At 42.5% G+C, this 13347-nt stretch overlaps 1 protein-coding gene across 1 annotated transcript in view; it reads right to left on the reverse strand.

The window, feature by feature from the left end:
• Nucleotides 1-224: 224 nt before the first annotated feature.
• The window catches only part of dnaaf11 (dynein axonemal assembly factor 11), a 55805-nt gene continuing 42682 nt past the window's right edge, over nucleotides 225-13347 (reverse strand). Inside the window, exon 12 of the mRNA XM_078263735.1 lies at nucleotides 225-916. Coding sequence (XP_078119861.1) covers nucleotides 721-916 — 196 coding nt within the window. The 3' untranslated portion in view covers nucleotides 225-720. The remainder of the gene's footprint in view (nucleotides 917-13347) is intronic.

The following is a 13347-nucleotide window of genomic DNA, read 5'->3' on the forward strand; positions in this document are numbered from 1 at the left end:
CACACACAGACACACACACAGTCATGGTAGCGTCAGAGAGACGTCACTCAGACACTTTGGGCTGACGAGTTTTTCTAATGATGCCTTTTCACAGTTTTAGACGTCAACAGTTTCACTTGCAAAATGATCTTTTCAAATCGACAAACTAACTAAACTGTAATTCATGGCTTTCCAAGGTGGCTATGGTGTGCTACAATTAACTTGAAGAACCAGATAAACAACAGTTTTTGTTTGTTTTTTACAACAAACTGACACTTTTAAATGGTCGAACATCGTGTCTAGATTCACGGCTCAGTTCAAACAGGATCAAACTCTAAAAGTCTTGCTGCTTTTGTAACAGTATAAAAAGTAGCTCGTAGTATCTCTCGAACTCTCAAACGTCTCTCAGTTTCTCTGTGTTATTGATTCGGGTGTAAATCACAAGTTTTATCACGATACGATATATCGATACGATGTTTTCTGTCATCACAAAGTCTGCCACGGAATGATTTTACCATTAAAATCCAATTTAACACAATCAGTTCAATTCAATCAACGCACAAAAGGCAACTAGAATATGATTGTACAAAATTATTCCTGAGCTCTTCCAGACATTTAAATGAAAAACAAACAGATTCAGTCTTTATACACCGATAAAGGGGAGATATAAATCCATTTACTCTTTACTTTAAAAGCTACAGTTATGTTTATCCGTAGCGGTGAGTGTTATTTCTTACAGTGTTATACCAGTGGGGGGACATCAGGGTCGTCCACAAACTCGTGGGAGAATCTGCTGTGATCTGGGGGGGGAGGAGGAGCCATCCTGGACGTTTCCAGCGGACCTTTGTTGGCGCTCCGCCGCGGCACGATGTCGCCGAGGTTGAGCGCCGTGCGCCTGCTGGGGTCCACTTCCAGCCACTCAGGAACACCGGCTCTTCTGTTCAATCACAATCACAAATGGAACATTTTGTCACTTTTTTTCAATGTTTTTGTAGCTTCTCTTTTTAATTTATAACATTTTTTGCCACTTTTTCCGACATTTTGGCGCTTTTTTGCAACGTTTGTCGATTTTGTCAACGTTTTTTCCGTAAATACAGTATATATTATCTTATAACCTTGGTACCTGCCAGTAGTTATAAATCTAATCTAATCTGAACATCAGCACCGTCCTTCATGAACCCATTTAGTTCCCCAGAGGAAAACTAAATCAGCTAATAGTTACCGTCTAACTAACCTGATTCAATCAATGCCTGATAATCACTGAGGGGACGCAAAGGCAAGGCTGTAACTTTGGGTTCAACATTGAGGGGGTTGAGATCTACCCCCTTGAGGAATCAACTGTCTAGGGAGGTCCCGGGACACGTCTGCATGGATTGAAAAAACAAAAACGACAAAAACATTGAAAAAAGTTTTTGAAAAAAGCGACAAAACATTGAAAAAAGTGTTTAAAAAAAACCTTGAAAAGGCAACAAAAACATTGAAAAGGAACAAAATCTTTGGGAAAAGCCCAGTTTTGATTATTGGGGGGGGGTGTTACAGCCCACCCATCCCCCCCGCCAATTACGCCAATGCACAGAGGTCAAGTTTAAAGGCGAACTATGCAGTTGTTTTTTTTAGCTTAATTTACTGTATACTGAACAGCTTCGGAGTCATTGGAATGGTTATATGACTTTTTTCGGGTTGAATGGTGGTCGTCTCGCTCCCCCCTAGCACCTGTGAGCGGAAGAACCACCCTCGCAACTTTGGGCCGGTGAGCCGCCGGCCTCAGCGTCTCGATGTAACGAATTGCTTCACAGTACTGCACACATACAGGAACCGGCTAGCAATAAGAACAAGGTAGCCATGGAGGTTTTCACACTATCGTCATGGCTGAGCCGGAAAAAAAGAAGCAGAAAGCTAGGAAAGCATTGTCGGAGGAACAGAGAAAGAGGAAACTCTATAGAGAAACCTGTAGGGGGGGGGCTCTATTGACAAACCTGTAGGGGGGAGCTCTATAGAGAAACCTGTAGGGGGGGCTCTATAGAGAAACCTGTAGGGGGAGGTCTATAGAGAAACCTGTAGAGGGGAGGGGGGCTCTATAGAGAAACCTGTAGGGGGGTCTATAGAGAAACCTGTAGGGGGGCTCTATAGAGAAACCTGTAGGGGGCGCTATAGAGAAACCTGTAGGGGAGGGGGGGCTCTATAGAGGAAACCTGTAGGGGGGCTCTATAGAGAAACCTGTAGGGGGAGGTCTATAGAGAAACCTGTAGAGGGGAGGTCTATAGAGAATACTGTAGGGGGGCTCTATAGAGAAACCTGTAAGGGGGGCTCTATAGAGAATACTGTAGGGGGGCTCTATAGAGAAAGCCTGTAGGGGGGCTCTATAGAGAATACTGTAGGGGGGCTCTATAGAGAAACCTGTAGGGGGGCTCTATAGAGAATACTGTAGGGGGCTCTATAGAGAATACTGTAGGGGGGCTCTATAGAGAAACCTGTGAGCAAAAAGAGAGAAAACAGCGAAGAAATGGCCAAAACTGCAGAGTGCCCCTTTAAAGTAAATCCCTGTTGTTGTGTTGGTAACGTTGGTGCAGAGACGTCTAAGTTTTCCAGATTGACTGCGCCTATGTAGTATATATGGGACCTGATATAGATGTGATATATGTGGCTCAACGGCACAGCGCAGGATGTGCGGACCATAAATATCACTGTGCGTATATGAATTCCAGTTATGGTGTTATATCAGGCTCCTGTAGAGCTGTGAAATAACAAATTACCGTATGTCAGATAGTGTCTGTTTAATATCTCACAGGGACATCAATTCTCTTCAGGTTCCCACTAGAAGACGTTTGATGCTGATGCTGTGACTATCTGATGAAAGCACACTGCAAAGATGCACATCTTGATAAGAAACTTTATTTCATGTTGCATTTTTCTCAAGAACACAGACAAAGGCCACCCAGAGCTGCGTATTGAACAATAAATAATCTTTTTTACTAATCTTTTCTAGCTTTTCCAAAGTTTTCAGACAGTGATAATAATGGTCCAAAATGATGTAAAATTTCATTTAATTTTTTTTTAATTGAAAAACATCACATTTTCTTGAGGGATTTACCCCTAAACTAAACCCCTTTGCAAAATATGCGCTCCCAAGCCTTCCACCAACCCAGGCAAATCTCTGATGATGTCGTTAAAACACTGATTAGCCTCGTTGTGTCATGATTTATGAGTGTCAACTGTCTGATGCTGATGAACCAGAAACAATGAATGCCATTTTTTCTGTACCTGTCTTTAAATCCACTTGGCTACTAAAAACTAGGGATGCACCAAATCCAGGATTCAGCTTCGGATTTGGCCAAATATTGGTCTTAGAAGGGGTTCGGTTTCTGCAGAACCTTAGAATTTTTTTCCACCGAACCAAATCCTACGCTTGCGTTACGTTGGTCGACGTAATGACGGCGCCGTTGATTACAGGAAGGTGTTTACGTAGGTGGAGCTTCAATGCAGTAGGCTGAGAGGAAGTGGAAATGGAACTGGTGAGCAGAAAAAGTGTTGTTTGGCAGTACTTTCAGTCAAAAGAAGGCCATTCAAGTCCAGATACATGTTCAATCTGCAATGCTGATTAGTCTGGTGGTGGCGAGGACCCTAAACAATACACAACATCACCGCTGTTACAACATCTGGTATGAAACATCTGGAAGAATACGAGCTGAGCATGAAGGAATCTACAGACAGCAGCCAGAATGCAGCAACTTCAGGTACAGCAAAGGAAGGACAGTCACTGTTTACTTCATTCATGTGTTTACTGTGTTCATGGACTGAGGACGGGACGAGGATTCAGCAGAATCTTAGCTAGTGGATTCGGTATTTGGCCGAACCCAAAAAATCTGGATTCGGTGCATCCCTACTAAAAACAACCCAAAGAACTCTCTTTAAAGGTTGACAAGCGATGGACAACAATTATCCCAACAATAATACAACTTTAAATAAGCCGAGATAAATTGATTTCATGCAGATATGTTTTGCAGTTCAGTGTGACTTAGTGAGACTAGTGAGGTAACACAGTCACCTGGCTCCAGCATACATGCAACATCCACAACATAGGTTTTATTGACAATTTTAATCTGTTTTGGGAACGTGGCTCCCTGTTCAGCAGGGACGGGATTCATCCCAATAGACGCGGCAGCCAGATGCTATGTGAGAATCTGCGGCACGCCGTGCAGACCAAGACCTTTGATTGACTGTTTGCACCCCGTAAACACACGTACAAGCACACTTCCCAGTCTCACTCTCCCATAAGCTCTCACTCCTTTACAAATAACTCTGCTAACCCACAGATCAGCTATATCATTCCAGTAAGAATCAATAATATCAGTAATCACAGGTACAGCGCTACACGCTCCTCTGTGCTTCCTTTGGAGCAGCCACCCATTCATAATCCCATAGCTACGGTGTCTGTCCCCTGATTGAGATCGGTAAAATCAAACGTAAACCAACGAGGTGCTATACTTAACAACCTAATTGGAATTAAAACAACCACTGCAACGATAGAACAGATTAGGAGAATCAAATGTGGACTATTAAATATTAGATCTCTGTCTTCTAAAGCAATATTGGTAAACAATTTGATATCAGATAATCAAATTGATCTATTCTGTCTTACTGAAACATGGCTGGGCCATGAAGAATATGTTAGTCTAAATGAAGCCACTCCTCCCAGTCATATTAATACTCATATTCCTCGAAGCTCAGGCCGAGGAGGGGGAGTTGCAGCTATATTTGACTCAAACCTGTTAATCAATCCTAAACCTAAACTTAATTCGTAAGAAAGTCTTGTTCTTAATCTTCAACATCCGATATGGAAAACATTACAGCCAACTATATTTGTTGTTGTTTACCGAGCACCAGGCCCGTATTCTGAATTTTTATCTGAATTCTCAGCGTTTTTGTCATGTGTAGTCCTAAAATCAGATAAAATAATCAGAGTGTGCATAAGGCCACGCACTGTTTTAACCACACACTCGACCTCGTGCCGTCATATGGCATCAAAATTGAAGATTTAATAGTATTTCCACAGAATTCCTTATTACCAGACCATTTTTTAGTAACTTTTGAATTCTTACTACCCGACTATACGAAATTAAATAAAACCTTCTACACTAGATGCCTATCTGACAGTGCTATAGCTAAATTTAACAGTATTTAACTCAATGTCGTGCTTTAATATAACAGAGGAGCTTTATGTTAACTTTAGTCCCTCCCAAACTGATAATTTTGTAGACGGTGCTACGGCCTGCCTACAGACGACTTTAGACTCTTTTGCTCCTCTCAAAAAGAAGATGAAGCAAAGGAAACTAGCACCTTGGTACAACTCCCAAACTCGCAAATTAAAACAAATCTCACGAAAACGAGAGTAAATGGCGTTCCTCCAAATTGGAAGAATCTCGTTTAGTTTGGCAAGACAGTATGAAAACTTATAGGAAGGCCCTTAGAAATGCCAGATCAGACTATTACTCATCATTGATAGAAGAAAATAAGAACAACCCAAGGTTTCTTTTCAGCACTGTTGCCAGGCTGACTGACAGCCACAGCTCTACTGAGCCATCTATTCCTCTAGCTCTTAGTAGTGACGACTTCATGAGTTTCTTTAATGATAAAATTATAACAATTAGGGATGGAATTCATCACCTTTTGCCCTTAACTTCTAACGGTTCACCTTTGAATGCAGGAGTGCTAGAAAGAACGACAGGACCTGACATATACTTAGACTGCTTTTTTCCTATAGATCTTCAACAATTAATGCTAAAGGTCTCTTCAGCAAAGCCATCTACCTGTCTATTAGACCCCATCCCAACGAGGCTACTTAAAGAAGCGTTATCTGTGGTTAACACTTCATTACTAGATATGATCAATATGTCTTTATTAACAGGTTATGTACCGCAGTCATTTAAAGTAGCTGTGATAAAACCTCTTCTGAAAAAACCCACCCTCGATCCTGAGGTCTTAGCCAACTATAGACCTATATCTAACCTTCCCTTTCTCTCCAAGATCCTTGAGAAAGTAGTCGCTAATCAGTTATGTGACTTTTTACGTAGGAATAGTCTATTTGAGGACTTTCAGTCAGGATTTAGAAAGCATCATAGCACAGAGACGGCACTGGTGAAAATTACTAACGACCTTCTAATTGCTGCTGACAAAGGACTTGTCTCCATACTTGTCTTATTAGATCTTAGTGCTGCATTCGACACTATTGACCATACCATCCTTTTACAGAGACTGGAACATTTAGTTGGCATTACAGGAATCGCACTAAGCTGGTTTAAGTCCTATTTGTCTGATCGATCTCAATTTGTCAATATCAACGATAAATCCTCCAAGTACTCTAAAGTTAGCCGCGGCGTTCCTCAAAGCTCGGTGCTTGGACCAATTCTTTTCTCCTTGTATATGCTTCCTCTAGGCAATATTATTAGGAAACACTCAATTAACTTTCACTGTTATGCGGATGACACCCAATTATACTTATCAATCAAGCCAGACGAAACCAGTCAGTTAGCTAAACTTCAAGTATGCATTAGAGATATCAAATCATGGATGACCTACAATTTCCTGATGTTAAACTCAAACAAAACTGAAGTTATTGTGCTGGGCCCTAAACACCTCCGAACATCATTATCCCAAGATATAATTACTCTAGATGGCATTGCCATGGCCTCCAGCACTACTGTCAGAAATCTAGGAGTTATTTTTGATCAGGATATATCCTTTAACGTCCACTTAAAACAAACCTCTAGAACAGCCTTTATCACCTTCGTGACATTACCAAAATTAGGAACATCCTTTCTCAAAACGATGCTGAAAAACTAGTCCATGCATTTGTTACTTCCAGGCTGGACTATTGTAATTCCCTATTATCAGGATGGTCAAATAAAACTAATAAAAAAAATAAAGGACTCTCCAGCTGATCCAGAATGCTGCAGCGCGTGTTCTGACAAGAACTAAGAAAAGAGATCATATTTCTCCAATATTAGCTTCTCTGCATTGGCTTCCTGTAAAATCCAGGATTGAATTTAAAATCCTTCTCCTGACCTACAAAGCTCTAAATGGTCAAGCACCATCATATCTTGAAGAGCTCATAGTACCTTTTTTGTCCCACTAGAGCACTGCGCTCCCAGAATGCAGAGTTACTTGTGGTTCCTAGAGTCTCTAAAAGTATAATGGGAGCCAGAGCATTTAGCTATCAGGCTCCTCTCCTGTGGAACCAGCTCCCAGTCTGGGTTCGGGAGGCAGACACCATCACCACCTTTAAGAGTAAACTTAAACCGGCGGGGGAAGGTGTGTAGCCACAGTCATGATGCACCGCCTCCCTATCTCGGCTTCTCTTCATAGAAAGCTTACTATATTTACGGTATGAGGAGTTGCAGCGTTCGCCTAGACCGGCGGGGGTGGGTGTGTAGCCACAGTCATGGCGCACCCCCACCCTATCACTGCTTCTCCCCATAGAAAGCTTACATATACTTAGGGAGTAATGAGTTGCAGCGTTAGCCTAGACCGGCGGGGGAAGGTGTATAGCCACAATCACGGAACACAGCCTCCCTATCTCCCCTTCTCTGCAGCTCTTAGTTATGCGGTTATAGTTCTAGACTACCGGGGTACCTCCTTGGACACACTGAGCTTCTCTCTCCTCTCTCTTTCCATCTGTGTGTATTCGTGTCACAGAAATGCTTGTTACTAACATAGCTCCGGGGAGCTTATTCCCCGGAGTCCTTATGTTCTTTTTCCGCCCAGCATCATCATCTTGGATCATGATGGCACTTACATCATGGTGGCAGCTGTTGCCGTGGTCCTGCCCTACGCCCTGCTGTGCCCTATTACACCCTGCTACGCCCTGCTGTGCCCTATTACACCCTGCTACGTTCTGCTGTGCCCTATTACACCCTGCTACACACTGCAATGCCCGGCTTCGACTTGCTATGTCCGGCCAACGCCCTGCCACGCCCTGTTACGCCCTGCTGTGCTCTACGACACCATGAACTATTATAACTATTACAATATCTTTATTGTGACTATTATTGCCATTATTCATCACACCCCCAACTGGCACCGTCAGACACCGCCTACCAAGAGCCTGAGTCTGTCCGAGGTTTCTTCATAAAAGGGAGTTTTTCCTTGCCACTGTCGCACTTACGCATTCATGCATGCTCTTGGGGGAATCACTGGAATTGTTGGGTCCTTGTAAATTATAGAGTGTGGTCTAGACCTACTCTATCTGTAAAGTGTCCTGAGATAATTCCTATTATGATTTGACACTATAAATAAAATTGAATTGAACTGAATTAAATTGTTCAAGAGGGGAACAACATCCATAAATTGATCTCCATGAGGATGATCGTCTATTTATAGATCTGTAACCATTAAACCAAATGGATCCCACTCCTCCTCTGAGCTCATCACTTCCATCCCACAACAATGAACCTGCTCCATTTACCAATTAATAATCTTTAAACCACACGGCCAGACGAGCTGTGAAAATCAGCTCTAGGGATTCTTCTGATTACCCAATGTGTGTGTGTGTGTGTGTTTGTGTAGGCTGAGATGTTATCAAGATAAACACCAGCGGCCCAGAAGCAATCCCCCGAGTTGCCCAGCCCACGTCTCAATGGTCCCAACCAAACAAAAACAGAGAAAACCCCAAGAGAAATGGGTTTAACGAGCCTACACACGTTACTACAGAAATTGCCACAGTAGTACAGATCGTGAATGCAACATTCAGCCCAGAATGCAGCACGTTGTTTTAAAAATGTAGTGGCAGCGGCAGACAACACATTCTCACTATCCATCGCATAAAATACGGACACTTGGGCGATCACTTCCCGCTGCCTCAAGATAGCAATACGCCCAGAATGCACCTGAACACACCTCCCTGTAAGACCAGCACGCCCAGAATGCACCTGAACACACTTCCCTGTAAGACCAGCACGCCCATTGGCACACAGATGGGCGCAGGTGCATTTGCTATTTAAACGACGCGGGCGCTGGACGGGAAATTAACAACTGCGTCGGTCTTAAACTAGCAAAGACACTTGCGTCGGGCTTTGCGCTGCGCTACGCCGGGTGCAAGATAGGGCCCCAAAGGTCTACTTTAGTGTCATATCTAAATGCGCTTGGTCGGGACTCTTGGCATCACTTTTGAAGCTCTAGGTCGGGACGTACGTTTTACTAACATTCGGTACAAGAAAGGGACAGTTGGGTTGTTCTCCGGGGTGAAAGTCCTGTGTTGTTTGAACCATCCACCCCCCCCCCAACTAACCTCTCTACACAGTATTTTGGGCTTTCATACTACTTGCTACCATTGTTGCTCTTGATACTACGTTATCTTAAACTGCGCGGAGCTGCTAATCTTTAAATAATAAAGGCTGTAGTGTTAATATGCTTTACAGTATGTATCAGTGTACAGAGCGGCCACAGAGGGCGAGACGATATTAAAGAAATGAGCTGAATTTCCAGGAAGAGAGTGGCAATTATAATTTAATCTCCTGCCGAGCAGCCGACAAACAGCAGCAGGACGCAGGAGGAGGAGCCACTTCATTACTCTGTGCTTTCTGACACTTGTTTATTGAGAAGGGAATAAAGCTGCCAGAGGACATACTGTATTCTGTACTGTAAGCACTATGGTACTTTCAGTCCCGGCTTCATTCACTGAAGCCAATTCACTCAGCAGCAGTAAAATTACCAGCTCGGCAGGAGAAAATGAGAAAGTAATTTAGACCATTTTCCTGCAGAGAAGAAAGAGTGCCTGCTCTTAAAATGGATATGTTTAGTACAGACAGACAACAGCATTTTAACTGCTACTGCAGCTTGTAAGAGTGGGAAAAACTCTTTGGGAACATTCAGAGCCACAGCCGGGGGTTTTATAAATACTTCGGGTCCTGAGTTAATGTCCCCCAACAAATGCCAACCAGAACTGAAAAGAAAGTCTCTAAAAGAGTTTCAATTGTTTGGATTTTTTCACATTTTATTCATTGAGTTAGTCTATATTTACTGTAGGTTTTATTTGAATGACGAAGTTCTTTCAATGAACTTTGTCCTGCAGAGAGTTGCTGCTGATTCTTTTCATTACACATTAATCTGTCGATTTAAGATGAATCACGACAGAGTCGAGGCGATGTCGTGCGAAATCCAGATGTATTCAGTTTACTGTAATATAAAACCAAGAAAAGCAGAAAATCTTCAACTTTGTTGTTGCTGCGGGTGTCAACACGGCGTCATGTTGGCCAGATTCATCTAAAATTTATAAAGGATGCCAAAGTCATTTTTTTAAGGTGTAGATTGTAAAGTCAATGTAATCTTTCTTTAGCTTGCCGTTAGAGGGACTGATTGATTGGTTCATTGGTTGTTTCTTAGCAAAATGCAAGACTGTCCTCCCCCCGGAAAAATGGCCACAGAGGTAATTTGTTAAAAGTTTAATTTACGGAACGACTACATTTTGCGTCATGTATACGTAACCAGAAGTGAAGTAACGTTTGATTTTAACCCAAACCACCATCTTTTTCTAAACTTAACTATTTAGTTTTGGTGTCCAAAACCGTGACCGTTAAGTTCTCTGGTTTAGACATGAGGATGTAAAATGCTCCTGTTGGTTGTATTAGAGGGGAGAAATAAATAACCTACGTATACTGTCGTATGGTTTGGACGACTTGTTGCAAAATGCACCTTGAGAGTTTTGGTGAACTTTCACTTTGCACTTTCTTGTTCCTTTAACTTTGTAATTTAAGGCATACTATGTAACTTTTCCCTCTTCGGTCCCCCTACAGGTTGTCTCATTGGAACTACAGCTCGCACGGCTGTAGTTCCAATGAGACAACCTGTAGGGGGACCGAAAGAGGGAAACGTTACATAGTATGCCTTTAAAGATAAATTCATGTATTCAATCACTCCAAGCCAGTGCCATCTTCTTTTCATGTTCCATAGCACAACAACACATATAAAAACACATAAGACATGTAACACATATACAAACAAAAACAAAAAACACATTACATTTAAATGTGCAGTAGGTAAGACTTATAAAACTAACTTTCTGTCATATTTGCTGAAACTGACCCTATGTTTGAGTAGAACTACAGGAAGCAGGTTGTTAAAAACAAAATCCAGTAGCAGCCTGTGTGCAAAAATCCGCGTATGACATGTAGTCTTTGTTGTGCGCGTTTCTGGATGGCAGTGACATGTTCCTTGAAGTTGAGTTTATTGTCTATAATGAGTCCCAGGTATTTAAAACTGCTGACCTGTTCAACTGGTTGGCCGTGGATGTGGGTATGGTTCAATCCAGGTGGTGATTTGGATGTGTACATGACCAGCTCTTTTGTTTTGTCTATGTTTAGTTGAAGGTAACTGTCCTGACACCACTGTGAAAACTGTGAAATTGAGTCCTTGTAATGGCAGATACGACCCTGAGTAAATTCATTGCTAATGCAAGAGTAGATCTTGTGAATGTCCGCGGAGTGATAACTGTGACTGAGCTTTTAGCCGCACTAAGCTCCTGTAAGGTTATCGCTCTCAGTTCAGTAATTGAGTTGTGATGGGCTGCAGTAACATCATCAGCAGGTTCTGTTTAGTGTCTGTAGCCACCGATTCACTTGGGATTAGGTTTGGATGTGATTCACATTTAGATAAGAACCAGACTAAACAAGTCAAATGGACTCAGAAAAGGTTGATGTCATGTTTTCGTGTGGCCTGACGGAGAGATGTGACGATACTACTGTACTCTCCGTTCATCAGTCGCCCTTCCGGACGGTCCATTACTGTAACATATGCATGTATTCATGTCACTAAGAGGCTTTTCGAAAAACAATTTTTTATGTGAACTGTATGTGAAATGATAAGTTTACAAATGAGATATTAGTGGCTGACATACTGGCATATTGCAGGGTTTTCCCTCGGTTCGTGGAAGACATGGATGCACCTATCTGGCGGGTGGTTTAGGCGTCCTTCCTTCCCATACATTTGTCTTTTTGTGGGTTTTGCATCTCTTTGTAATCGTGCTGCGTTTTCTTTTGGGTTGTTTTGGGTCTCTGTGGTCATTTGGCGTCTCTTTGTAGTCGGTTTTGTCCCTTTGTGGTAGTTTTGAGTCACTTTCTTTACATCTGTTATCACTACATCTGTCTAAAATGTTGGAAAAGCTAGAGCAGATAATAAATACATAACACTCAAAAAGCTTAAAGACAAAACTTGCTAAAGAAGTCCAAGTACAATCGTTAGATCAGAGAAAAATCTTTTAGTTACATTCCTTGGTCTAACATTGGGCGAGTTAGCGTTATCAGCCGAATGGCTTAGTGCAGGCGCTAATGGATCCAAGAGGGTATCTGGTAAATTACCCCACTAATAATGCCCGGAATGATACCAAACTTCTACAGAAGTACAAATTGGTTCTGTACTCATAAAACGTTATACAATACAATAGAACGTTTGTAAGTACACCAGAAGTATATTTAAATAGCACTTGCCTGATGGCTTCTACTCTCTGCTGCTAGCGCTGGTAGCTAGCGTTGATAACTAGCTAGCTCTCTGATTCTCCTCCATTAGTTGTAGCTCCTCGTCCTTGTATTCAGGCACGAATAGGTACGGGCAACCTTCGAAATTGAGCCACTCATCGTCGCGTTCGATGCTCACCTCTGACTCTGCCATTTTCTTGATCTATTCTGGTGTTCTCTCGCTTCTTGCTTGGTAGTCTCTTCCAGCAATAGATGTTGTGCTCTGTGCGTGATCTCGCGGGATAGCGCGATAGCAGAGAGGAGTTTCCATCAGGCAAGTATTATTTAAATATACTTCTGGTGTAGTTACAAACTTTCTAATGCCTCGTTTTATTAGTACAGAAACTATTTTATTTTACTATTAAACGTTATTTCCCATTTTTTTTGGGATCAATAAAAATCTATCTATCTATCTATCTATCTATCTATCTATCTATCTATCTGCTTATGGGGGGTTGTTTGGCTCGAGGTCAAGGTGCAAAGCAGCCTAGGGTGAAATTACTCCGAACCATCACTTTAATGCGTCGAATCGACGGTGTACCCCTGCAGACCCCTCTGCGTCGACGCGAACCCCTCTCCGAGCCCTCCGCTGTAGCACTTCGCCAGCAAGCAGTACTTTGTGGGCAGTTGTGCTAAAGTTTGCTTGCTAACATAACATAAACTGTCTCTCTCTCTTTCGCTCGCAGAAATGACAGTTTCGCGATTGACCCTCCGGAAACCACACACCCCCTAGCGTTCTGGCGGTGAAATGCACCGCGATGCAAAGAAACACGCTCAACCCCGACGCAGAACTCCGAAAGGGTCAAGACGTAGGAGCGACGCCGTAGCTATGCCGTGGAGTTCACACAGAAGCATAAAACAGCCT

This window comes from Sander vitreus, chromosome 12 (genome assembly GCF_031162955.1).
Source record: "Sander vitreus isolate 19-12246 chromosome 12, sanVit1, whole genome shotgun sequence".
Classification (NCBI taxonomy): domain Eukaryota; kingdom Metazoa; phylum Chordata; class Actinopteri; order Perciformes; family Percidae; genus Sander; species Sander vitreus.